Source organism: Hesperophylax consimilis, chromosome 1 (genome assembly GCF_061612785.1).
Source record: "Hesperophylax consimilis isolate HC1 chromosome 1, BYU_Hcon_1.0, whole genome shotgun sequence".
In the NCBI taxonomy this organism is placed as follows: Eukaryota; Metazoa; Arthropoda; class Insecta; order Trichoptera; family Limnephilidae; genus Hesperophylax; species Hesperophylax consimilis.
This window is the reverse complement of record NC_142836.1, coordinates 2520853-2546473: the sequence shown is the minus strand read 5'-3', so window position 1 is coordinate 2546473 and position 25621 is coordinate 2520853. Positions and strand designations below refer to the sequence as shown.

The following is a 25621-nucleotide window of genomic DNA, read 5'->3' as shown; positions in this document are numbered from 1 at the left end:
GGAATAGTCAATTAGATCCAGAATAATGTTAAACCATTAGTGGTACGTATTATAATAATAAGAATTAGTATGCGGCCCGCATGCATAATGTATTAGGTTGTAAGTTGGTTGTAGTCAAAGCTGCGAGCAGGATCTGCATACGGATCTAGGATAATGACGGGTGAGTAAACCCGGTAAACAGTGTGGTCAGTGGTGACTGATGTCCCTAGGGTAGGTACTGCTACTGGTAGGTACCTAGGTAGGGTGATGGTGTTTTCAACGGATACACGCAGCGAGTAGGTACTCGCGGAGTTCATTATTTACTCGTTATGGACTCGTAGGCGAAAATAAAGTAACAAACCTGTTTATGCTTGAGGGGATTTTCAGTGGTACGGCTCGCAGGGCGGTCATGCTGCTCCTTCATGTCGTCCAGGACCTTGGCCAGCTTGTCACAGTCCGGCTGGTCCTTGGCCACCAGCAGGTAGGCGCGCCAGTTGCCCGAGTCGAACCCCCAGTGGCAGGTGCGGTTCTCCAGCTCGCGGTGCACATGACACACGAAGCGCTGCGGAGAGAATAGCCCCCGGCACTCGGCGCACTCGATGCACCCCGCATCCTTCTGCGTGTACAGTTCGGGGAAGCACACCCCCTTGCACTTGCCGAAGCACTCGTGGTGCACGCGAAAGTGCAGCGAGCCCTTGGGCGGGCGCTGCAGGCCCTGCGCGTGATGCAACAGCGCGCTGCACAGTCGCTCGGCGTCCGTCTTGGTGATCAGGCCGCAGGACGGCGCGTTCTTGGGCAGGATGCCCGTCACCTTCAGCTCCGTCAGCTGCTCGGGCGTGCATCGCGAGCAGTAGATCTGCAGCTCGTCGCAGATGCGATTGATCTGGTCCAGCGTGAAGTCCGTCAGGACGCTGGTGAGGATCTGCGGCAGACACAGGCGCTTCTCGCCGCCCACTACGAAGCAGGAGATGGCCTCGCCCTCCAGGAGCGTCTCGGTGCGCTCTCCGCGCCCGGGGTCGGGGGCCGAGAGGATGGGCTGCGGCTGTTGGGGCGCCGGGAAGGGCGGCGGGGGCGACTCCTTCAGCTCTAAGCCCAAGCCCTGGGTCGCGGACGCGGACAGGCTTAGCCCCGGGCCCTGCAGACTTTTCGTGGCACTGTGTTGGTATGTCTTTAAAACTGTTTTCAAATGAGGAGTGACAAGCTCCATCATTTTAGTATATTTTTAAATCGCGGAGCGCGCTCGCGCACCTACACCATTTTATTTTAGAGGAGTCAAGTCGGCCAACTCCTCTCCGATCTCGCGTCACGAACGCGTCAACGCCACGATTTGCGGCAATGGACCCGGCTGCGACACCAAGTCATATTGCCATTTCACTTCCCGTGCATTCTTTCCACAATATGAACACTATTACGCAACAATATCATGGTCCTGCCCAGTGCCCTCGCATCCACACTTCGATCAAAACATGTCTGCCAGCCACTGGCACTGCCGAGCCGTCGCGACGGTGTACACTCTACTAATCTGCGGGCCCGAGCGAAACTGCTCCGTCCGCTGCGCACACGCCCCGTCGCCGAGGTTTTCGCACCGCGAAATTCTACTAAATCGACAAAATCTTTTTCTTTTCTGACTCTATACTGTGTTTCATAACACAAATGCACAACGACATATAAATTTATGAATAAGTTTAAAAAATCATCTAGATTTTATATCGGGTTTACGAATAAATCGAATTTGAAAAATCAAATATAGCTTCAGACTGGGGCGTGTGTTCCGTAAAAGTATCGCAGTCAAAGCGGTAGACGGATGCCTCGGCTACTGGAAAGTCTAGCCAGCCCGCTTCCCCCGCTAGCCCCTCCCCTTGCCCCCTCTCTCCGCGGCCAATTGCTCACGTGACCGACCTTCCCGTCAAAATATCCAGAATGCCAATGCTTGCCGCCGCCAGCCGCCGCCAGCCGCCTGCCGCCTCCATGTGCGGCTGTCAGCACTGTCAGCGGCTGCGGTGGTTATGCCTGGGCTGTGTGAGCGGTGTGCACCAGCCTTCTGCTCACTGCTTCTGCAGCAACCAGACTATTTATTTCATTCAATACCTAAGTACCCGCCACCAGATATCTCTTTGCTGTTCTCAACCACATCCCCTGACGAGCAGGGCCGGCCATGTGTTAGGACTGCTAGGTGTTAGGTATTATCAGTGTCTTGGCGCCTTGACAATTCGGCGCCCGGAGCGGACTGCTCCAATTGCGCCCGTATAGGGCCAGCCCTGCTGACGAGGATATCCCCCATATTATACTGACATTGATTAAGATTTTATATTTTTCTCCAATCAGTAGATTTCATGTACAAAATAATTCAAGTCATTTTATGTTTTTGAAGTAATTATTCCCTAAATTTCAAATTACGCCCCTAGGAATAATTTATAATCATCACACATATTAATTTCGGTTGTAGATATGCCTGCGAAATTACTCAGGTTGAATGAACTCAGATTCATACAAGCGATAAAATACCTACTAACATAATATTTATTTACCACAAATTATTTTAATTCGATATTCGAAATAATGCCTATTTCTTTTGTAAGTAAATTTTATCTTCAAATAAGTAATGTTAGATTTCGTGATTTTTAATCCACATGCAATTATCAATCCTACAACAACAATATCCCGTGATTTATCACGGGTCTGCGATAGTATGTATGTATAATAATAATGACAGCTCTGGTATTTATTTTGCCTACGTAAATATTGAATTAGGTAGGTACTTATAATTTATGCAATTCACCTATAACATAGTAGTAAACCAGTTATTTTCAAGTAAAGTATAATATTATGAGCAAACATAATCTTGAATGCAATATGCTGTTAAATAAAATAATATACGTACTTTCGTAAGTACTTTATGTGCTCTCTGTACCTACAGAAAATGATTAGGTACCTACGTACGTTATCTACATTAAGAAATTTGAGGAAAGTATTCGGTAATCATAAGAGCCACATCTGCCCTGATGATGAACACGTGTGAGGTGTCTGAAACGTTAGTCACAAGAGGATGAATAGGATGGGACGCATGGGTATCCCAAAAATCAATAACGATAACACTTTTGGTCATAAGTGAAAACAAATGTTGATGAAATGCGAAATGTTTTTCAGGAAAGTTCAGACTATCTAGAAAAAGTAGCGAATTGCTTTTTATCAGATCATTTTGTTACAGGTATTTGTAAGAATAATACTAAGTATGAACCTATTATGTATGTATTTAGTAAAAATATTGACTGCTAACTACAGTCATTGTTGTACTTCGTCTCTTTTTAATGTTCCTAGTACCTTCCTAATTCCTTCATATTTTGGATAATTTAATTACGTGTATAAATAAATTCAAAATATTAATAATGTTGAGCAGCGATGGAAACCTGCGCGGTAGACGGAATGAAAACTTCCCGATGATAAGCTCTACCGACATTTTCACGAACCCGATTATCGATAATTTTCCTCATTCTCGCATATTTTTCAACCCAATTAGTTGGTTGGAATGTACATAGATTATTGTAAGTAGATTTTTTTTTACGGAGTCCACTTAAAGTCTTGCCAGATATAAAGAAGATTCCAGGTAGAATCAATTATTTAGTAAAAATTATTTAATTATTTATTTACGAGTTTGATGTAAATCCTTTGTCAGGCTACATAATTGTACAATAAAAACGTGAACACTAGCTTTCTATGAATGATCAAATCGCAACTGTAAAATCATGCCATGTATAGTTTTATTTTAAAGTTGTGTCCTCTGCGTGCAGAACCGTAAATTCTCCAAGCTTAAACTTTGTAAAAACTGCGTTTATTTGAAGTGACCTGCCAGATAAGTATATTTTCTGTATCTGTTTGTAAATAATTAGAAATAGCCTAGGAAGTCATAATGGTAACTCCCTCTGGGTGATTTTTCTCCAAAACGGCGCTATGGAAATTATTAGTTTTATTATAAACAAAAAAGGCATATTCAATAATTTGTAATTAGATAAAGCGCCTCTGTTATTTGTTTGTAAAAGGTAGAAATAGATTAGTTTTCAAAAATTAGTTTTGAGTATTGTCAACCATTAGTTACATGCCTTACAAGGAAAGTATGTACAATAAAGATTTTGTATAGCTTCCTCCAGACAGTCAACACGACGCACAACATACATTCTATTCCCAACTAGCAAATAAATAAGTAAGCCCTAAAGGGCAAAGGTTTATGAAATAATATGTTACCATGATAAAATAATCGGATCGTTTCTTTTTTAATTTATTTATTTATTAATGTTTACAAGGTAAGTGTATACAATATCATTATAATACAGTGTTTCAGATTATAAATAAAGGATATTTACCTTTACAACAGTGTAACCACTAGTGTGTAAAGGGTAAATAAGATAATCGCTTATAACATGCATATTTGAAAAAAATAGACATAAATATAAAGTGAAGTGAAAGATATTACTTTTCCATTAGTGTTGAACTATTGCTTTGTATACGCATTTATCTGGTTCATGTGTCGCACGCCTAAGTCTGGAGGAGTACTTATTGTACTTTTTTAATGGTTTGTTCTTTTTTGTACTTTTTTTGTACAAAATGTTTTAATCCGTTACTATTTAAAAATATATTAATTATTGGTTTATTTTATTAGTTTGGTAAAAAGGGCATTTTGGGTACCTTCAACAGTCAATAAAATGGTATTTCTTCCACTGGCAGCACCAGCAAGTAACTTCATCAATATTTTTGTCTATGTCTTTTTTTATCAACACACAACACAGTCGAAATGTCACAATCACACAATCTTTGAAATCAATTTGCAAAAACGCCAAGAACTAGAAAGGCCGCAAGCTGTTGATGAGGTGTTGTTGAACTTTTCGAAAACACGCTTTTGATTTTATAATCATTTGATAAGATAATATCCTAATGACTGAAACCTGTCTTTCCTGACTGCAATATTTTTTCAAGAGTAAGACATTCCTAGTTATTTATTTTTTCACTTCATTCAGTTTTATTTTATTGCCGTGGGTTAATTGGATGTGTATTTTTTAATTGGTTTCTTTTACGTTTTATTGGTAATGTTTTAGGATAGTTCTCGATTCGCTTCTGTTTTTGTTTAGTTACCTGGTTATTGTAATATTTTCTATAATAATGTTTAAAGAGCCTCTTAACTTAAAATTATTATGAAAATGGAGTTAGATTAGTTAGTTAGTTGTGTTGAGGAGGTTGTTATATTATTTATACCTCGATTAAAAACTATCAAAACAAACCTCGTCATTATGAATTCCAGTAATTAATGCAAACGTCAATTTTCTTCTTTTTAGAACAGCAACAAAGCGGTTTTATAACCAGAGGAAATTCCCACATCCTGAGACTACAGATTAAAAGGTAAATCATGGCTCTCAGCATTAATCTGGAAGGTTCATGTTTTTGTATTATAACCGGCGCCTCAAAGGGGATCGGGAGAGCTCTGTCCATAGAATGTTCCCGTTTAATGGGGCCCGGTTCTGTGCTGCTCCTCCTTGCACGTGACCTACAGGGCCTGCAGGTCACCAAGTCTCTCACTGAATCACCCAACGTTAAAGTGTTGACTGAGTCAGTGGATCTTTCCAGCATAACCCCAACCAACATGGATGTGATGCTGTCCAAAGTTACGACTGATTATGACGTCAGTAAATTCACTGTTAATATGATCATTCATAATGCTGGATCTGTTGGTGATGTAACTCGCACGGCTTCGCAGCTGGATTGTGTGGAAGTATGGAGGAAATATTTTGACCTTAATGTTTTCAACGTCTCTGTGCTCAACAGTGCGTTTTTAAAAGCATTTAAGAGCCGAGAAGGTCGTATGGTCGTGGTGAACATAACCTCGCTTTGCGGGATTCAGCCTTTTGCGGGATTGCCCCTGTACTGCAGTGGGAAGGCAGCCAGGGAAATGTACTTTAAGGTTCTGGCCGAGGAAGAGCCGGATATCGTGGTACTGAATTACTCTCCTGGGCCGGTGGAGACGGACATGGTTGATGCCATCATCGATACTGCTACCAACAAGGGTCTCAAAGAGATGTTTGTTACAAACAAGAGCACTGGAAAGTTGCTGCAACCCGAGCAGACAGCCAAGAAGTGTCTGGCTGTTCTTTCCACAGGAATTTATAAATCTGGCGACCATGTTGATTACTTCGATAATTTGTAGTAGCTACATAGATGATTGCATTCCAAGGTACAGCACAACCCATCCATTCCATGAACAAACGTAATTCCAATAAACAATCTTGCATTCTAAGATACCTCACAACCCTGCCATTCCATGAACGAACGTAATTCCAACAAACAATCTTGCATTCTAAGATACCTCACAACCCTGCCATTCCATGAACAAACGTAATTCCAATAAACAAACTTTCATTCTAAGATACAGCACAACCCTGCCATTCCATGAACAAACGTAATTCCAATAAACAAACTTTCATTCTAAGATACAGCACAACCCTGCCATTCCATGAACAAATGTTATTCCAAGAAATAAAATATGATAGATAATGTACTTTTATATATTATAACTTTTGTTGAAAGCGCCAAACATGATGTCTTTTATGTATTATTTTTTTTTTTGTATATCGATTTCTTAATAATACAATGGTCCACCATTTTAGAAAATTGTATTTAATTCATGGGTATTTTTTAATATGAATAAAGTTTAAATATGCATGCATAATAAGTATTGTAGTTTAGTATTTCATATAAATAGAATGTACAATTTTTTTCACAATAAATACATATATATTTGCATTTAAAATATCTTTTATTTTTTTTAATATACACTTTTCATTATTTTTTTATTAGTTTGGTATTTTATCTTCATTATTATTAATTTTAAACTTCAAAGTTTTCTGAAAGTTTCTGATCATAATAATTTGTTATTATTATAATCAGATATTTTGAAGATCCAAAGATTATAGTAAAATTCCAGAAGTGCTCCATTTATAAATCGCAATCAGTAGCATATTGTTATTTATTCACATGTATTATGTACATAAGTTAGAAAGATAAAATTAATTTATATCTAGGATCATATTGGCTGAATAATTTATTTATTAATGATAAAGATCAATATTTCTAATAGTTTAAGAGGAATTTTTGTAAGGACTACCAAAGTACGGCGGAAACGAATCCTGCTTCTGTAGCAGAACGATTAAGGCGGACTTTGAGTCGGAAGGTAATGAAATCTTAACTATAAAGCAGAAAATCTGTGTGTATGTCTCATAAAGTACACTAACTACATACATCCAAAAATTACGCACAAAGAATAATATATACATAGAGAATTAATTGAATTGAAAGGAGAAATTTGTTTTCTGAAGTAACGAAAGCTAATTTGTACAGCTTTTTATTCAAAGCAACTATTTTCAGTGAGCGGTGTCATTTGCATCATGAGCTGTGGTGTTTTGAAATATCTATTTCTCAGTCAAACAAAAAGTTCAATGACAAAAAAGAGTATGAAACTAGATTGAAGCCGGGTAGTAAAAACTTTTTTTTTGTGTTACATATAAAACATGTAAATTTTTTTTCATTTATTGAAAATTTCTATTTATTAGGTTTGATTGTACAAACATTCTAGGATCTTTGAAGAATTAACAATTAAAATCGGTGGGACTGTTTAGTAGATGATTTAAAAAATAAATTGCATCTTAACTATTATCCTATGACTATGCAAAGATAGTTATTTGAAAATAAGTGACATAATTTTGTCAATTTGCAGATTACCTGTCCGGAATATACAAATGGTTGCTGTCGGCACAAAGCATGACAGCTTCTTCCTGTTCATCATGGGCCTGGCGTGGCGGTGCCGGTACTCCATCCCGGCCTTGCTGACCTGCTCGCTGGCCATCATCGGACAGGCCTGCGTCTTTGAAGTCAACATCAGAACCCGCCACATTAACAATCAGCCATTTGATGTAAGTATTTAACATTGCCAGTAAAGAGTGGTAGATACTATCACTATCAACCTGGTGAAAGAATGGAAACATCGCTTGAAATGATGTTGCTTTAGCCATGTTTAGTGACCTGATCTGAACAGCCAGATACTTCCCAACCTTCATCTTCCCCTAGCTTCTCTCTTCGGCCTCACAACACACTAGTGACCAACCGACTAGTGTCGGTTTTTCATGCACACATCAAAGGATCTTGACGGCAACCCGCCAACAGCATTCACACGTTGACCTCGTCCATCATAGTCGTCATAGTCAGCAATCAGCATCTTTTGTGCCTTTTTTGTTTTTACTCTTCTTTGGTACAAGTTAAGGTAATAATTAAATGTGCTCTGTAAATAAATTGCCGCAGCTGCGATATTTTCCACATCCATCTTGATCAAATGGCCAGTGAAGAAATGGACCAGCGCATTGGTCAAATATTGGCCCAATAATTTATCATTTGGGATGTAAAACAATGTATTTTATGTTAAATAACACTTAACTGGCACTTAATTAGAGGCACTGCTGAAAACCAGCTGCATTCTGGGTCCGGAATGTACAGTCGAGAAGTAACCTTTTTGTCAATGTTTTCAAGCCAAATGTTGATGTTGGAATGTGTGACAAACAAATGTTTTATTATTATTAACTGTGGTGTATGGGACAAATGGAGCCCACACAGATGTGGTAAATTCAACAGGACACCAGCACACATGGACACCTTGATCCCAGAGTTGTTCAGGTAGAGTCCAGCTTGTAACGGTAGCAAGAGCTTTGTAGGTAAAACATTAAATAATCTTAAAAATTATATCACATTTAATTTTTATAGGACCAGTAGCAATGTAGTCAATAAAATAAAGTATTACTTTTCCCGAGTACTGTCAGATAAGGAATGAATGCTTCAATGCTTGTACCAGTTACATCTCTATTTGTTAGGCAAAATTGTACATTTCCCAGATGTGTTTAACAGGGGTGATTATTTTAATAGTGGTGATCATCCTTATCTCCTTACAGGATGTATGAGATAGCAGAGTTGAACAAAGGACATTATTTTAATATGCCAGTTAAGGCTGAAAATTCATAAAAATAAACTGCCTTGGTATCAGCTTGAGGAAATGAGATGAGGATTGATATCAAAGAAAATTGATTTTATCAAAGATGTGTCATCATAAAAATGTAAGATGCGAAAATATGTCTATTACGTCTGTAATGATGTAATTTGGGGGTTAAGTCTGTATCTTTCAAAACCCATTCTGGCCGGTTTAGCCACATCACAAACCCGTATTAACACTTCCCTTGCGGTGTTAAAAAATTCCACATTCTCCGATGCTATACACTCGGTAAAATTTATATATTAGAAAAAAATATATATTAAGTTATATATTCAAAACAGTGGTGGTTACATTATCTATGGTTTAAACAAAAAAAGAAATATGAATAAAGAAAAATATATATATATATATATATACATATAGTACCTATAGTTAGATTAATATGATTTTACTGAAATTTTTGCATATTTTATAAATAACAGTCAAAGTTGAAGTTAAATAGAAGTTAATTTTTTTTTAAATGTAGACGGTAATGGCATATTTTAGGTATCATATTCGTAATATAAATTATAGACAAAATTCTCTCACCTCCAGATTTTTTCTTACCCAGCTTTTAACATTTATTTTATACTAGATTAGGTTTAGGCACATCTTGATGGAACTCGGCAAGGAATTAAACAATTTTGGGCCAATATAGTTAATGTGTCTTTGGGCTAGCCTAGTTTTGCAGTGAGGCACTGTGTACACGCATATGTTGTGTCTCTGGCTAGAATGATTTGGATTTTTACAGAAACTATAAGGATGAAATATATATGTATTGTTATTAAGGTTAATTTTGTAGAACTCCATTTTAATTTTTCTTTTATATATTCAAAAATATTAACTGTCAGTTTGATAATGCCTTCAGAGGGTGAAACAGCTGTTACACATAATAGTAATTACACAGCAGAACTTGATACGGTCGCATCTGGGACATAAACCCAGGACCTTCGCCTTTCCGGGGTGCTGCTCTACCAACTGCGATTAAGGGACCATATTTCCTTCGGTCATATTTAAGTCCCAGATGCGACCATAAATTTTTCTGATTTTTCTCTTTCAAAATTAGATTTTAAATTATTTGTAATATGAATTCCGCACAAGAGTCCCAACTGCTTCCAACTGTCTGGAGCCAGTGAGACTATGGCATCCCCAATTGGGGTATGTTGTGAGGCTAAAGGTAGTGAGGAGGGGAAGGAGATGGGAAAGAGGATGGTTTGGGAATACCTGGCTGTTCAGATCTCGTCACCAAACATGGCTAAAGCCAATTCAAGCTACGTTTCAATTCTGAATTGTGGTCTTACACCAGGTCGATAAGAGTATGTATCTATATAAACTTATATTTTTATGTATATTGAATGATAATATTATTGAAAAGGTAAAGAAAACCCAAAAATGTAAATATTGTAATATTTCATTTAATACATAAATGTATTGCGGAGGAATACCTAAAATATAAAACCTGTGTTTAACATTTACAGAGATATTTTAGTAATTGGAGACAATGTCCACTCAGTTGACAGCACCGGCAAAGAAAGGTTAAACCACAAACTTACTTGTTTGTCAACCAGAAAGATACAGACTAAGCGTGTATGTGTAACTCCGTTAAAGTGTTTCAATGCTAGTCAAAAAATAATACGTCGATATAATATACTTGGTCAACAACTGGCGCCATTACTTTTTAATGTGTGGTGACACAAGATAAATGGAACAATGGTAAAAGTTTCCTATCTTCGAAGCGTTAAAGTTCTTATAAATGTTACCATTAAATTATATTTGAATTCTGTTTCAGGACGAGGGAGAAGAAGATTCTGGTGGCAGTGATACCAACGACTCCTGGGAAACCATCAGTGAAGAAATTGTCCTCTAAAATTTTAATATTAAATTATTTATGTTAGGTTAAATCAGCACTGAGCGATGTACATAAGATATGCTTTCACGGTGAATACACTTTACAAAATTTACATAGGTATTCCGTTCAAAGATATTAACTTTGAATCTTATAGCGGTACATAAGGATTTCATATTTATGATTCTCTTCATATAGTATTAAAATAAATTAATAATAAAAACATGCCTTTAATGAAAAAAAATCACCTCGCTCTGCTATTTGGCCACTTTAATTACAAGTTGTGATTATTCTATTTAATCTGATTGTGCGGGAACCGAAATGCAATATATCCACGGTGTCCAGAAACTAGTGGGAAACTGGGCAATTTATACATAGAGAACCCAAAAATAATTTTGAAGTTTAATAAAAAAAAAAAATTCGGCAATTAAAGGGTTAAACACTTTTGTAGCCGGGTCTACTCTCAAATCGACTCCGAATGTGATGTAGATTCATCAGCTTCCCGCTTGTACCGCTAGTTGAAGCCTTTAAAAATTCTAATCAAGTACCAGGCAGCTCTATCAGATACAAGTATCCAAAAAAGGTATTGTTATATGAAATATTATTTTAGTGATGCAACAATTAGGATTCTGATGCATATAATTTAACTTTATTTTTTAGTTTGTCTAAATTTCCTATTTTTATTTCAAATAAAGCGCTAACCAATGATTAATTCTCATATTCCCTCAAGGGGAATTCCATTGTCTATCTCGTCCGTTTAACCGCTAGCAATTTTCGAATTGTCTTTTCTATGAAAACAACTGTCCACACGCAGTATGTATATGTTACAACCTAGAACTATACATATTCACAATTCAAATCTTATGATAGAAGCATTACATACTATTGACTCAAGCGATAGCTGCCCAAATTGATGTAGTACCGGTAATGCCCTTGAGACAGCTCCCCAAATTTAGGTAGGTGATTTTTATGAATTAAAATTAATTTCCAATTTTTTTAAACCTAAAGTTAAAAGTAAGAAAAAGAATAATAAAGTAGATAAACGGTGAAATATATTGGATTCAGTGGTTTTAAACCACAGTAAGCTGTTTATTTAAGTTGCCATATTAATGTTTGGATGTATGATTTTTGGAATGAGCGCAAATTGAAATAAAACCGGAAATCTCTACAGCTCAAGGCATTTTTTTTTTTAAATAAGCTATCGCTTGATTGGTTATGTAAGTAAGTAACTACAAAAGGTAGCTGTATAAACATAAAAAAATAGTTTATCCAATAATCTTGAGATTATCTATTGAATAATCAAAATCGTCAATGTTAGTATCATTGCGTCAATACTTTTATTATAGGATTAGATTTATTTTAACTCGCAAGCAGTGGTAAGGTGAAATATCTCATGATGTCCATAGTTTTGTAAAAATTGAAAATATCTAAAAGTATTTTGTAAATTTATAATATTAGTAGGTATTTATTTATTTACCATGACTATTAAAAATAAAATAATGTATACTAGTGTTTTAATGATGATTTAACCAATGTGTCCATTTATTTCAGCATTTCGCTTGGCCATATTTTGTAAATCACATAAGTTTCGTAGTCAAAGGGACGTAAGTCACATTGTTTGACTGTGGATGAATGTATGTCATAATATTATAATACATTATATATTGGCCGGTAATCATATTGCTTCTTAAAGGCTATTAGAATTACACATCAATGGATTAGCAATATTGATTTTTCAGCAACTCTGTTATAGGGTTTCCCAACAAAACATACAAATATTGTGTTCTGTTGAGCTGAAGAGGTTACCACACACTTTTCATATTATTTAATTAAAATAGTAATAAAATTTTCATATGGGAGGCGGGTATGGATAACCAACACCTTTGCCATAGGTCACCCTGAGTGGTTCGCTACATTTGGTGACTTAGTAGGGGGGCCCGGGTTCATGAGGTGAGGTTTGTCCGGGTCTTGTTTGCGGTTGTGTCTGTCAACCAGCGTGGATCAGTGGCAAGCCGGATCAGGAGAGACAGCTTGAGGGAGACCTTTTGACCTCGTCAGCAGGACTATCGCCTCGCACTGCAGTGGGGGGATGGGTTCGTACGTCTGTCACTCCTGGACACACTGACCCTCAGATTCCTGCCCATACACCTTTCCTTCCTCTCCTTGCTTTCCTAGAAAGACCCACCACATAGCATCCCCAAAGATAACATAGGCCCTAAGGGGAATTATTTTCAAACTCATAGTGTTAACATTGAGGTCGCCTCCTAATTTTTTAATTTGATGAAAATGTATTATATTTAAAGAGTTTTTAACAAAAGTAAAATTAGTTTTTCGATTTTTCCAAAAATTATGAAGTTATAAGTCTTCAAAGTCAACATTGTTAAAATGGTGCAATGGTGTTTCGTGACGTCACACTAGAGACCATTCAGTACAATTCATTATTCAAAAGGCAGTGCCACAATATATGTATTGTGATGTCACGAGCTTTTCGGCCGGCTGCAAATATCAACATGACTGCTAATATCTTCGGTATTTTTCAAAAATTAAAAAGTTTTGTTCTCAGCATGCTCTAATTATATGACACTATTCACAAAAATATGAAATTTCGTTGTAGAAAATGAGCTCATTAACAAATTGGCAATATTATTATCTCTGAGGCTAAACAACCTAACGTTGACACCTCCACCCTGGGATAGAGACGGTAGAGGTTCTTCAGTCATGAAGTTCGCCTTCTACCTACACTTGCCGCTTATCTTTGCCGCAATACTGAAGTGTTTCATATTTTTCATTTGTCATTATATTTTCTGGGCCCAGTTTTTTGGCAGAAATTCACATGTGACAAAGTCATCCCCCTTGCATTTCAGCTTTCTATCAAATTGTAATAAGCTGACTAGCTTAAAACACGATAGTTGTCCTCCGCTGCTGATCACAACTTATTCAAAAGCTGAAACGGACTTAGAATCAGCATTTAAAGTCCTCCTTTCAGCTGTCAAAAAAACAAAATGGTGCTGAATAGCCATTTGATGAAAATGCTAAATTTGAATTTCTGCAAAACAACCCGTTCTAAGTACTATTACTTGCACTTTTTTAATTTCATAATTTTCTTACTCTTGGTAATTCTCGTCATGCCCTCTACATCGGTTACTCAAGTCTACTTAGAGAATATATATCATTAGACAGCGGTGACCGGGTGTCTCATCAAAATGACAGTTCAACACACCTACGAAAAGTGATATAAAATCATGAAAAGTGAATAAAAACTCTCAAAGACAGAAAGACTCTCTTTTAAAGGTGTGCTTAATTGTCATTTTGATAAAAATCATGGAACCCTTGTTAAATATTTAAATGGGGATTTATTGATTTCATACCAACCCGAGTGGGGTTGACCTTAATGTTTACCGACAAAACCGAGGTACATCTGACATCACACGTAGCCCATCGGATTTCAATTGTTTTGCAGACTTTGAAAAATGCAAACATTGAAAATTATTTTAACTATCAAATCTACAATGTGATTTGTAAAAAATATAATCCTGGTATTTAAATACCTTAACTTAAGTTAGAAGGTGAATTAGAAGGTTCATAAAATAAAATGACTGGATTATTTTTGATTTTTAATGATGGCATAATATTTAAAGAAACCACTCATGTTTGATGCACAGCCCTGTTGGATTTTAGCTCTACTGGAATATGTAATCCTGTTAGCTCTGTCCGCTGTGTTCTTGTTGTTCCACTTTCAACACAACACCGCATTACTTTCTAAATGAAGTACGTAATTAATTGTAGCGAATTATGGTTTAACATCTTTATATTTCCTAATTCACTAAGTGAATAAGACTTGCCGCAGAAGTGTTAAGTGTTCTCTATGCCTGATGTTCCGGCATCAAACCATCTATTAAGTTTTCATAACTCCAGTTATTTTAAAAAGTGTTATTGTTTTTGAATCAGCCATTAAAATGTTTAACTTGTACCAAACTATGAACCGTCATGGGGAGACCAAGGAGCAGAAAGAACCGGAGACCACCGGCCATGACAGGTTTTACCAGGAAAGGGTCGGAAGAAGTAGCTTCCGGAAGAAACGTAAACCCGCTTGTCGTAGAGCACAAAGTGCAGCCGAATTCAATCCATCTTCTATTGCTGCGGCCAACAAGAGAGCCGCATTCCGTGGCAGATCTGCTTCCACCGAAAATGATAGCGATGGTAAATTATTGTTTAATCATGATGTTCTTTAAAACAGATGGATCAATTAAGTTTATTTGTAATTTAATTAAGTTATGAATCATTAACCCCTAGAGACCGGAGCCCTGCATTTGCAGTGTTGAAAAACCGTGCCCGTGCACGGTATAAAGCACAGCAATTGCAGTGCTGTCCTTGTACATTTATTTTGCCTTCGGATATTACCTCTACTAGGTTAGTTAAAAACAAAATAAAAATGTCACTTTATCAAGTCAATACCATTCCCTATGGGTTAAACCATAGACTAAATACAACATCAATGGGTTAAACCCTGTTTCGGAAGGAAGTAAATGTTTTCGCTTTTCAAAGGTGTGTTTAATTGTCATTGTGTTGAGTTACCACGGAACCGCCTGGTGAAAGCAAAAATGTTGGCACCCATGTCAAAACCAGTAAACGCCCAGGCCTAGAGGTAGGTGATCATTGTGATCAATAATATTTTAGCATCCTTGTCAAAACCAGTAGACACCCACAAGTGATCGTTGTGATCAATTATGTTGATATGGATGATTTGTATTTTTGTGTAGCACTGTTTTTATGAAAAACAATCTCTAGGGCGGTGTGTTAGGTATTACAGCGCCTTGGAAATTCGGCGCCTGGAGAGGACTGCTCCAATTGCGCCCACAAATGGCCGACTCTGGGTATGTGTATAACGATATTATGTTGATATTACATGTATATAACAAATAGGAAAAAGTGCCATATTTACTAAATAATCAATAAATAATACAAATAGAGATAAAAAAGAAAATTTAAAATAAATATAAATAATAAGAGCAATGAACCTGTTTTCAAGGCATTTAAAAATACTTAACTCTTTACTCATTCTGAGCATGGATGGTATGGTGCTCTTTCTCTGAGGACTTTCCTAAATGTCCTTCGGTGAATGAGGGACTTATTTATTGTTATCAATTTTAATTTGCAGAACTTTTTAATTTATAGTGTTTCTTTTATATGTTGAACAATATTATTTAGGGAGTGAATTATGTTTTTTTGTTCATTTATCAAACTAGCTTTAGGATTATTAGAATTTTTATTAACCGTTTGGGTGCCAATCGTCGATTTTCGTCGATTCGTGTTTTAACGAAGATTTCCGATCGTCGATTTCCGTCGATTGCGTCATTCGTGTTCTGATTCGCGCGTACGTCTGTAGGTAAAATTCTCATTTTTTCGAAACGCCTGGACTTCGGGATCCTCCTCCGCGTGATTCTAAACCAATATTCTTTAATAAAACACCGAAAAAATCATCGAAATCCTTGAAAATTCAAAGAATTTATGGGGTTTTAAAAAAATATATAGTTTCATAAAAAATAATGTTTTTTTGGTGGCATTTTACAAGCAACTGTATGAATTTTCTTGGCACTCAAACGGTTAAATAAATAAGAAATATTCTAAAAATCCCAATAATATAAATATATTGTCTGTAATCTCTATAAGTGGCCTCACCACAGTTTGATAATTTATTTATATAATTAATATCATACTATATGATACTTATAGTATGAGACATGAACTATAACATGAAATTAGAATTGCGTACATATTAAAGAACCCTTATGAGCATGTATAACAGCAAAGTGTATAAAATCAAAGTAAATAGAAGTTAAGAACATGACTAAATAACAGAGGAAAATGAGATCCTGTTTTAGTAATACAGCGAAATAGCTGTCATGCATAATAATAATTACACAGCATAACTTGTTTATACATAAACAGTTTTTTTGTAAATTGAATATTTAAAAAAAAAAAAATGGTGACTTAATTTTGAAAATTTTCTCAAACAATTTAACAACAGCCCCAACTGCTATAGTCCATAAAGAAGAATCTTTCATTGCCTGTAAAAAGACACCAGTCTGCATTTTAATTCTGCATGATTTATGTAAATATTTTAGAGGAAGTTAGCAGTTGTGGTGCGGGGGAGAAGGCCCCACTGGTCTCCATGAAGATTGACTCTCTGGCCAAATTACTCTTTAATAAGTCTGTCATCGGAAGTCCCGGTGGTTCTCTCAAGGGCTCACCCGTAGACGAAAATAACTCTATCGTTAGGTAATTAATGCTTATATCATATTTGTTCTCACTATAGAAGTGAATGACAGACTCATCTTTACTTTAAGACTTATTTTTTGCTGTTTCAGACAAGGTGATCGCAGTATTGAAAAATCTGAAGCAAGTCACATTTGTGTAAAATATTTAGAAAATTCTTCAAGGTAAGTAATATTGGTTTGCAAATTATTTATTTAAAAGTGATTTCAGTTTCCTGCATTTTATATATCCGTAATGATTTTCCAGTAATTCTTCATATCCTGCAATACTAAATTAACTTCTCTTATTTGCAGATATGGATTCTTGTCACAACTGAATGATATTGGATCACGGCCAGAAAAGCATTGGTTTGCAGTTAAAGATTATTCAATCAAGACCGAAAGATTACTTACTTTGGTAAGACCACATTCACATTCATTTACAATTTAATAATTAGCGACAAACAGAATAACAAATTAAGGCGATGCCATACGTAGTAATGCAAAATCATGTGTTTTTGGTTTGAAAATTTGGTCGCCTAGAAATGTTTCAGATGCTTTTTAAATACTGCGAGTAGAATACATATTGGCCTTTTAAATAATCGAATATTTTTTAGATAAGTTTTTTTATAAGCCCAGAAAAAAATAATGTAAAGGCCTATGAAAACTGCTTTAAAGTTCAAAATCTCCTACTTACCAACCCATTTTCGGTTATGATTTTATTGTATAATGTGGCAAATTAAGTGATTTATAAAATGATCGAAAAAAAATTAAATGTTTATGCCCGAACATCCACAAAATAAAATAAAAGGCACTTTTTGGCCATGTTTTTTTCTTGCATAAATCAAGACAGGCGGATGGTGTTAAGCGGGAATTTAAACCTTATCGCCATCTACGTAAGGGTTGTTATTGATAGCGGCTTAATTTAAAATATTACACGACATAGTGCATCGCCTTAACGCAGCTCTGTTGAAAATTTTCAAATCCTTTTGAACTAGTCCACATTTATGCAATGGAGACAAGTGTCCATTTGTGCATCGTCATCAGTGAGTCATTTTACTGAACTATTTATTAATTCTTACTTTGATTTATTATTTTTCTTATTGTTTACAGACGCCATTAAGTTCGCAATGTCCCGTTGAATCTTCAGAAAGATCACGAATCGTTATAATGGAGTTGTTCCGGGCCCTGCACCACCCGTACATTTACCCTGTCTTGGATGTTGCCTTTTATTCTGGACATGCAATTGCTGTTATACCTTTCAATCCCAAAGGAAGCCTGAAGGACCTCATATACAAGGTTTTTAAAATTCTCATATTTGCAAAAACACATTACGGAATATAGTTTCACGACAAAAAATTAAAGAAATGTGAGCATTTATTAGTTACGTAGTTAGTTATTGGCCAAAAAAAAGGTTGATTCTTGCAAAATACTATTCCATGGTGTTACAAATCTCTTAGTGGCTGAGCACTAGGGCAGCTAGTACATTCCCAAGATTCCCAAGCTGGCGCTACTAGTACGTTTTGTATGAACTTAAAAAATATACCGGAAGGTCCCATAGGTGCTCATATACATAATGCACCTATGGGATTTGGGATTCATTTTGGACTCGCTCTTAGGCAGTAAAAGTATTATTCGGATGGTTGGATTTTTTAACATGATATTTGAATGGCGCGCTGTTTAAAGTTAGGTAAAATTGTAATTTAACTTTGTCTTATTTCCTCATATTTTTTATGGGAGTTCCCTGCACACACGGACAGAAAACCGCACCAGTTCCGTCGTATTCATAACAAATCAAATAACAATTCTTACTTGGCAATTTTTTTTATACAGCAATTTTTGTGAAAATAATCCCTGAATGGTGCTTTACAGCATCAGAAAATAATTAAAATCTTAAACTTACCTTAATTACATTGTTGAGTTTGACACCATTTAGTTTGATATCATCAGTTGCATGTTTATCTTCTGTTTATTATTATCTAATTGCACTTATTATATCACTTCCACAAAACATTTCTCGTAACTTTCAACTTCCAACCAATTTCAAACCTTTTTCTAACACTTCTTTCCCGCCAATAATCCACCTGTCAAAACTTCTTTTCTTTTTCACTTTAAAAAGAGAACAAATTCAAAAATGAATGAAATTGTTACAAGAAAGTGTCTACCCTAATTTTGTTTTAGTATCAAAGACAATTTATTATTATAGAAGCGATGCATTGTATGGTGACAATAAATAATATGACCTCTACAATAAATTAACAATAATGAACTAATACAATGTTTGTTTTCATTTCAGACGCAGTGGAGAGACGACTGGTGCATGAAGCACGGAGCATGCGACGCGCGGTCGAGCGTGGCCGGGCTGCCTTTGTGGCAGGTGGGGCGCCTGGGTCGCCAGGTGTTGGAGGGACTGCTGTTCCTAGCTGACCGCGGCTTTCCCCCCTATCGGCACCTGCACAGCGGGAATGTTATCCTGCAGAATGGAGTTGCCAGGTGGGTGCTTTTAATTTTTCACACATATTTTTATTGATTTAGAGGTTAGCCCGTTGAATTAAATTAACACTCCAATTAATGTATGAGTCTCCTTTCAAATTTTCCTACAAAGAAAATATTGACTAAAAGCGATATAAAGCTGTGCTCTAAATGTAAATAAACATCAACTTCTCGTAAAATCTAATTTCACATTGACGTTAATTAGAACTAAAAGCTGAATGTGTTCTTTTCAACAATTAAATTGACTTTGTAAGTGTTCCAAACGCAATATGAGAAATTTTAAGTTTTTCAACAAGTTTTGAACCATATCTCATTTCAAAGATATTTGAAAAATTTTATTGCCAATTAAGAATCGAAACGTTTCAAAATTAATATCATAGTAATACCCAAATATGTAAGCGATAACATTAATGATCATTATTTACTGAAATTTACCTTGAAACTTTTATCCATGGATAAAAGCCCATAGACAAGCAAATGACTCTTATACATTACAATTCTAATATGAGTTGAGCTCCCCAGGATATCAGGGCTGGAGAACACGCTGTTGGGCATGCCCCCGCGCCTTCCCTACCACCACCACCAGGAGGTGCTGGCCCTGGGCCACCTCATGTACGAGATGTGCGCTGGCTACGAGCTGGACTGCCCCGCACCCACCCCAGGCCATCTGCAGCTCGATCTGGAGAGGTATCCACAGGTGCGTTATCATTATTAGTTATTATTATACTTTTCAAAATTATAAATAATCATGTAGAATCATCCCTCTTGGACTCAATCAAAATCTATATAATCACCGTCTAATAAGAAATCCCGAAACTTTTAATATTCCTTTCCAAAGAACCAACTTAACCTTCTCCCGACCTCTTGTGTGAATGTGTCGACTATGCAGGTTCTTCCTCCTTTATCGGTTGAGTGGATGCTTCCTGAGGGAAGATTCTGCCGTCGTCGTAGAGGATGATCTGCGAGGGCTTTGGATCAGGATGTCCAGGGAGTGTATGTCAAGGAATAGTGGCAAGATTCTGGACATATTTTACTAAATAAGTAACTTTAGTAATTAAGAACTTTACTAAATTTCTTAATCTCTTGTTCTCACTTAACTTCACTTGACCCAAACTTTACTGTCTCTAGTTTTTTTATCGTTGTTTTATTCTTACACGGGTCACTCTCCTGAATGTGTTACGGCATGTTTTTATGTTAAATATTTACTATATAGCATTACTAAATAACTAAGTTCAAAGTTTCATTTGAAAATCTTAAAATTTAAAAAAAATCATTCATATTTTGTGGTCCACAGGAGTGATTTTTGTAATCAGTCCACAGGAGTGAATTTTGTAATCAGTCCACAGGAGTGATTTTTGTAATCAGTCCACAGAAGTGATTTTTGTAATCAGTCCACAGAAGTGATTTTTGGACCACAAAATATTGATTATTTTGGAATAAAGATTTTCAAATGAAACTTTAAAGTTAGTTAGTATTTTTAGTAATGCCACAACTTAAAGTCACTTTTGCTAATAATATAGTAAATATTTAAGATGAAAATCATGCAAAAACTTTTTGACCTGCTCGGGGAATGACCCACATATTGTTGTACACTGCGCTGTAAACATAAAATACATAATTACTGTGGAATAGTTTAAGATGTATATGATGGCCAATTTTCTTGTGTCTATTAAATTAGTCAACATGGAATAGTATAGGATGTATATGATGGCCAATTTTCTATTTATTTTTATTTACGTAACCGTGTTTTCTTCTTTTTTGTTGCAAGGACAGTCTTCATATTATGGTCTTTGAATTTTTTTAAGCCAGAACTGCTTTATTTTATGCAAATTTAAAATGTTCTGAACAGTTACTCATTTCAGAAAACATCGTCTAGTGAGGTGGGGAACAGAAATAAATTATAAAAATAAAATAATGGATGGTACAAACACAACACAGCTTTCTTCTTGCTAATAATTGTTTTTTGTCCTTCAAAAGGTAGTAGAAGTCTTGGAGGTGATATTTGCGCACAGAACCCCTACACTGGGAGAACTCGTGCTCTGCGACCTCTTCAGAAAAATTGATCTCCGTGAAATGAAAGGATCATGTTTACCGGTAAATATGCATTTTATCTTTTCAAAATTATTACTCAGACAAGAAGGACCCATCTTTTATGTTAAGGGTAAACGTAACGTATGTTACGATCTAAGCAGTCACAGATGGTGTTAATTTAATTATTTTATGATAATACACTTTTTGCCAGTTATGCTTTAAAAAATTAAGACAAATTATTTGTTTGCGCCCGTACATATGCAACATGAATATGAATAAATAGTTTTGTTCGTATAAAAACTCAATTCTCTTAAGAAAGTCATACGAATACAATATTGTATCGGTGATCCAATTGAAAAATTATGATTTTCGCATCTCCAGCGTGAGTGCGAGGATTTATTACCTGTTATACAGGTTTAATGTAGTTTTCTTTTGATGAAATATTCTTCCAAATAAGAGACAAGATAAGAAAACGGGTGACTTGTATCACATTGTTTATATCCATATTTATAGTTGGGACTCGCACCAAAAAGATAAGTATTCAATATTTATATAGAATTATTGGACAGCTATATGTTTACAGTCATTCAAGTAGGACCAGCGGAAGTGTGTTAATATTATGTATTACACTTGTTGATCGTTCAGGATATTATATTTACCTCCTATTCCCTCATCAAGCTAAGTTAAAAATAATACTGGCAGTCATTGGTCAGACCCTATCTGTCGACAACTCATTTGACACCAGCCGAATGCTTTCGTTTATTTTATTTTATTTTTTTATTTTGTTTATTCAGGAAAACCAACAGATTTTTTACATTCTCAAGTAATCAACTGATAAAAAATACAAATAATATCTAATGATAGGTTTTCACTCGTTGTAGTACATACAGAGGTAATCTCAGAAAAAATCAAAAATACTAATTTCGGTTGTCGGTGCGTGAAGTGAAATATTCTTCCATGAAATTATTCACATTCTTTGAGCTCAAATTTGAAATTTTCAAAGTTGGAACTGTTAATTTGTGGAAAATAATTCAGACAAGCAATAATTTATTAAGTAGGTACTTTACATATGATCAGAAAATTATTTTATTTTAATTGATATTTCTATATTTGAAATGAGTATTTGTATTTGAAAGGAATACAGGAAATACAGAGGCAAATATCTTATAAATAATTTCAGCTTCACAAAACCCATAGTTATAATGTCCCGTGATTTTTCACGCTAGGGATCTTTTAGTGATAAAATCATCTCTTGGGCGCTTTACAACTGTTTATAGTAATAATGAATTGGGTAACTATTCCAGAATTTCAACCAGCGACTGAGCAACTCCTGCGCCAGTCTCCTGAGCCAGGTGTGTCGGAGTGTGTCAGCCAGACAGGGCAGAGGATCAGCTATGCCCCGCTCTGCCGGATGCTCCCCCGTCTCTACGCCCATCGCTCGCAGGTTCTAAACAACCCATCCACCTATCACCTCCACTCTCATTTAGACATCTATTGTTCAAGAAGACCTCATTTATCAAATGTAATTATATCTTGATACCCTCAAATAGTCAACCTAGGGTGTTTCAAACTATATCAAATCAACAATCAGCACCATTTTGAAGTTTTGCCATTTGAACGGTTCCCGCTAAATGCTGATTCTCGGTTTGTTTTAGTTTTTGACTAAATTATGATGGAGTTTGAAACACATCAATCTAAACCTAACAATTTTGTAGCGGTACCCCACCGGCAGATTAGCGACAGTGGTATAGAGAATTAGAAATTTTAACGTGATATTAGAATATTACAGTTCCTGATTTGGTTGCAGTCAATTTCTCGGTGGCTGGAATACGTGTTTGTTTAAAAGCATTATTTACCCTTTTTGCTCTGAAAATCATCATCTTTATACATATTGCATTATTAATGGTTTCAATTAAACATTTGTATATTTTTGTCAGTTTTAATCTATGTATAAATACTTTATTATTTACAATGTTAGTAAGTACTATCATAAAACTTAAAATTATGTTAAGCCGAGATCCACCTGATCTATTCTATGATCTATTTCATAGAATCCATGAAATAGATCAGTGAGAACAGGCTTTTATATGGAATAGAAACCCAAAGTTGAATCATCTTCAACTTTTGTTCTATAAATTGAATATAGATTCTTATGGAATAGATCAGGTGGGAACGAGCCATTATGAACAGAAAATAAAAGATGATTAATAAAATTTATGGTACAATAATGATGGCGCATCTTTTTTATGAGTTTTGTTATGGAATAGAATGAATATTATATATATCAAATGTTTGTGGTTATTTCAGTCAATTTGTCTTTGTCTTTTGTCTGTCCTTTCTCTCCGAGGATTTAGTTTATAAAAATGTTTTTTTGCAGGCGACATCACACAACTGACGACTTTGACGGATGTTGGTATTCCTGAACAAAGCGCGTTATTTTGTTTTATACCTTTAAAAGAAAGAATATTAGAATTAATTCATGTTCAAATATTAGATTTTACAACAGTAAATCAAATTTATGTTGGATTGTCAATTTGGGCGACATCTTGTAAATCTGTCAAAACGGGAAAAAAATTGTATCTTTACTTCTGATCTTCATAAATAATTTCTTAAATTATTTTCTGTATTGCATTACAAAAAGATTTCATTGTGTATTAAAATACAAAAAAAGAAAATTTACAAGAAATTACCTAATTTTATTTTGATCAGATATTTATTAAATACAAGTTTGGGCTCATTTAAATATATTTTTTGCCACTATAAGTTCAAATACAATTAATGTTGGCAAAACAAATTTGTGTCATGATGAATACCACTAAAGTGCACATAATAAATAAACTGACACACGTATGAATAAAGCAAAGTATTCACGTAATGTTACAAGAAAAACTATTATTTCTTTGTATTTTATTTTGATCAATTGGTTTACGATCTTACTAACTTAACTTGTATAAGCACGATGTGATAAATTATGACGATTTGTTTATATAAAATTCATGGCAAACTCATTTAACAAAAATGTCTTATTATTGATCTACAAAATAATGATTGAAATTAAATATATCTTATATCCTTATAACTAATGTCTAGTTTTTTTTAAACCTTTGTTTACTACCTGTTTATTTTCTTTATTATTATCTGACTGTACAATTTAGGATTGTTGTAAACGGAAATGGCGCCCTCCGTTATTTTCAAAAAGAACTGTTGATTTTATGGGGAACAGAAAACGACATCAGCGAGTTTTTATCTGGTAGTTTTGTGAGTAGAGTTGGCTTGGGAACTTGAACACGAAAACGCTTCAATGTAGGTAATTAAATATTTATTTTTGGCCAAACAAACGAAACAATAATAATTCAAGGAACATTTTAAAAGCGAAAATATCTGAAAGGAAAGATCAATACATGTTTTAAAACCCAGGTGTCCCATTGTCTGACTAGTTCAAGTCTCCCTAATCTCTAATAAGTTCACACGTCAAGGCATTAGGACTTCACATAGCATCCTAGCAGCTTTCCTCTTACAAATACGTACTTCCCTGTGATATACATTTACCTAATTCAGATCTAAATATTTAAGCACAGATCGGTGATACCAATACATAAACCAAAAAATGGACGAACAGTCAATATTATTAAGTTGCGCCCGTCTATATGGGAAGACTTAAACTTGATTCAAATATTGACAGACAACGGAGACTCTAACCAACCAAAAATTTTCTTCTCAAAACCCAATATCATTTGGCTGAAAAAATATTTTTCTGTTTTATGCTCCGGCCTGCAACAGGTTAATTTGATATTTAATAACCAAGCACATAATAATGGCCCTGTTGTTGTTTTGCAGAAATTCAAATGTAACATTGTCATCAAATGCCCAATCAGCGCCATTCGCTGGGAAAGGTCCCTGTTAAACGTAGATTCAAGGTGCCTTTCAGCTTTCTATCAAATTGTAATAAGCTGATAGTCTTAA

At 35.5% G+C, this 25621-nt stretch overlaps 4 protein-coding genes across 5 annotated transcripts in view; 2 read left to right on the top strand and 2 right to left on the bottom strand.

Annotated features, from left to right (window-relative positions):
- The window catches only part of Snoo (Sno oncogene), a 52399-nt gene extending 50491 nt beyond the window's left edge, over positions 1–1908 (bottom strand). Inside the window, exon 1 of the mRNA XM_089637761.1 lies at positions 341–1908. Within this exon, the coding sequence (XP_089493887.1) occupies positions 341–1189 (849 nt within the window). The 5' untranslated portion in view covers positions 1190–1908. The remainder of the gene's footprint in view (positions 1–340) is intronic.
- Positions 1909–4644: 2736 nt separating this feature from the next.
- LOC149426116 (sepiapterin reductase-like) lies at positions 4645–12069 on the top strand. 2 transcript variants are annotated; one of them, XM_089635779.1, is made up of 4 exons: positions 4645–4948; positions 5304–5367; positions 7736–7931; positions 10824–12069. In XM_089635779.1, exons 3-4 carry the CDS (start codon positions 7758–7760, stop codon positions 10899–10901), a joined length of 252 nt encoding a protein of 83 aa, XP_089491905.1. In that variant the 5' UTR covers positions 4645–4948; positions 5304–5367; positions 7736–7757; the 3' UTR covers positions 10902–12069. The 2 variants fall into 2 exon arrangements, with proteins under 2 accessions (XP_089491905.1, XP_089491896.1); XM_089635770.1 differs by lacking the exons at positions 7736–7931; positions 10824–12069 and having other exon boundaries at positions 4652–4948; positions 5304–6759.
- A 2163-nt stretch (positions 12070–14232) lies between these two features.
- On the top strand, positions 14233–25141 carry Slob (Slowpoke binding protein). The gene is made up of 10 exons (XM_089637658.1): positions 14233–15080; positions 17006–17159; positions 17249–17320; positions 17450–17552; positions 18248–18433; positions 19431–19627; positions 20150–20324; positions 21605–21721; positions 22963–23102; positions 24036–25141. The coding sequence occupies exons 1-10, from the start codon at positions 14837–14839 to the stop codon at positions 24079–24081; spliced, it is 1434 nt and encodes a 477-aa protein (XP_089493784.1). The 5' UTR covers positions 14233–14836; the 3' UTR covers positions 24082–25141.
- The window catches only part of LOC149426114 (mitochondrial 2-oxoglutarate/malate carrier protein-like), a 21869-nt gene continuing 19505 nt past the window's right edge, over positions 23258–25621 (bottom strand). The window contains exon 6 of the mRNA XM_089637583.1: positions 23258–24107. Coding sequence (XP_089493709.1) covers positions 24092–24107 — 16 coding nt within the window. The 3' untranslated portion in view covers positions 23258–24091. The remainder of the gene's footprint in view (positions 24108–25621) is intronic.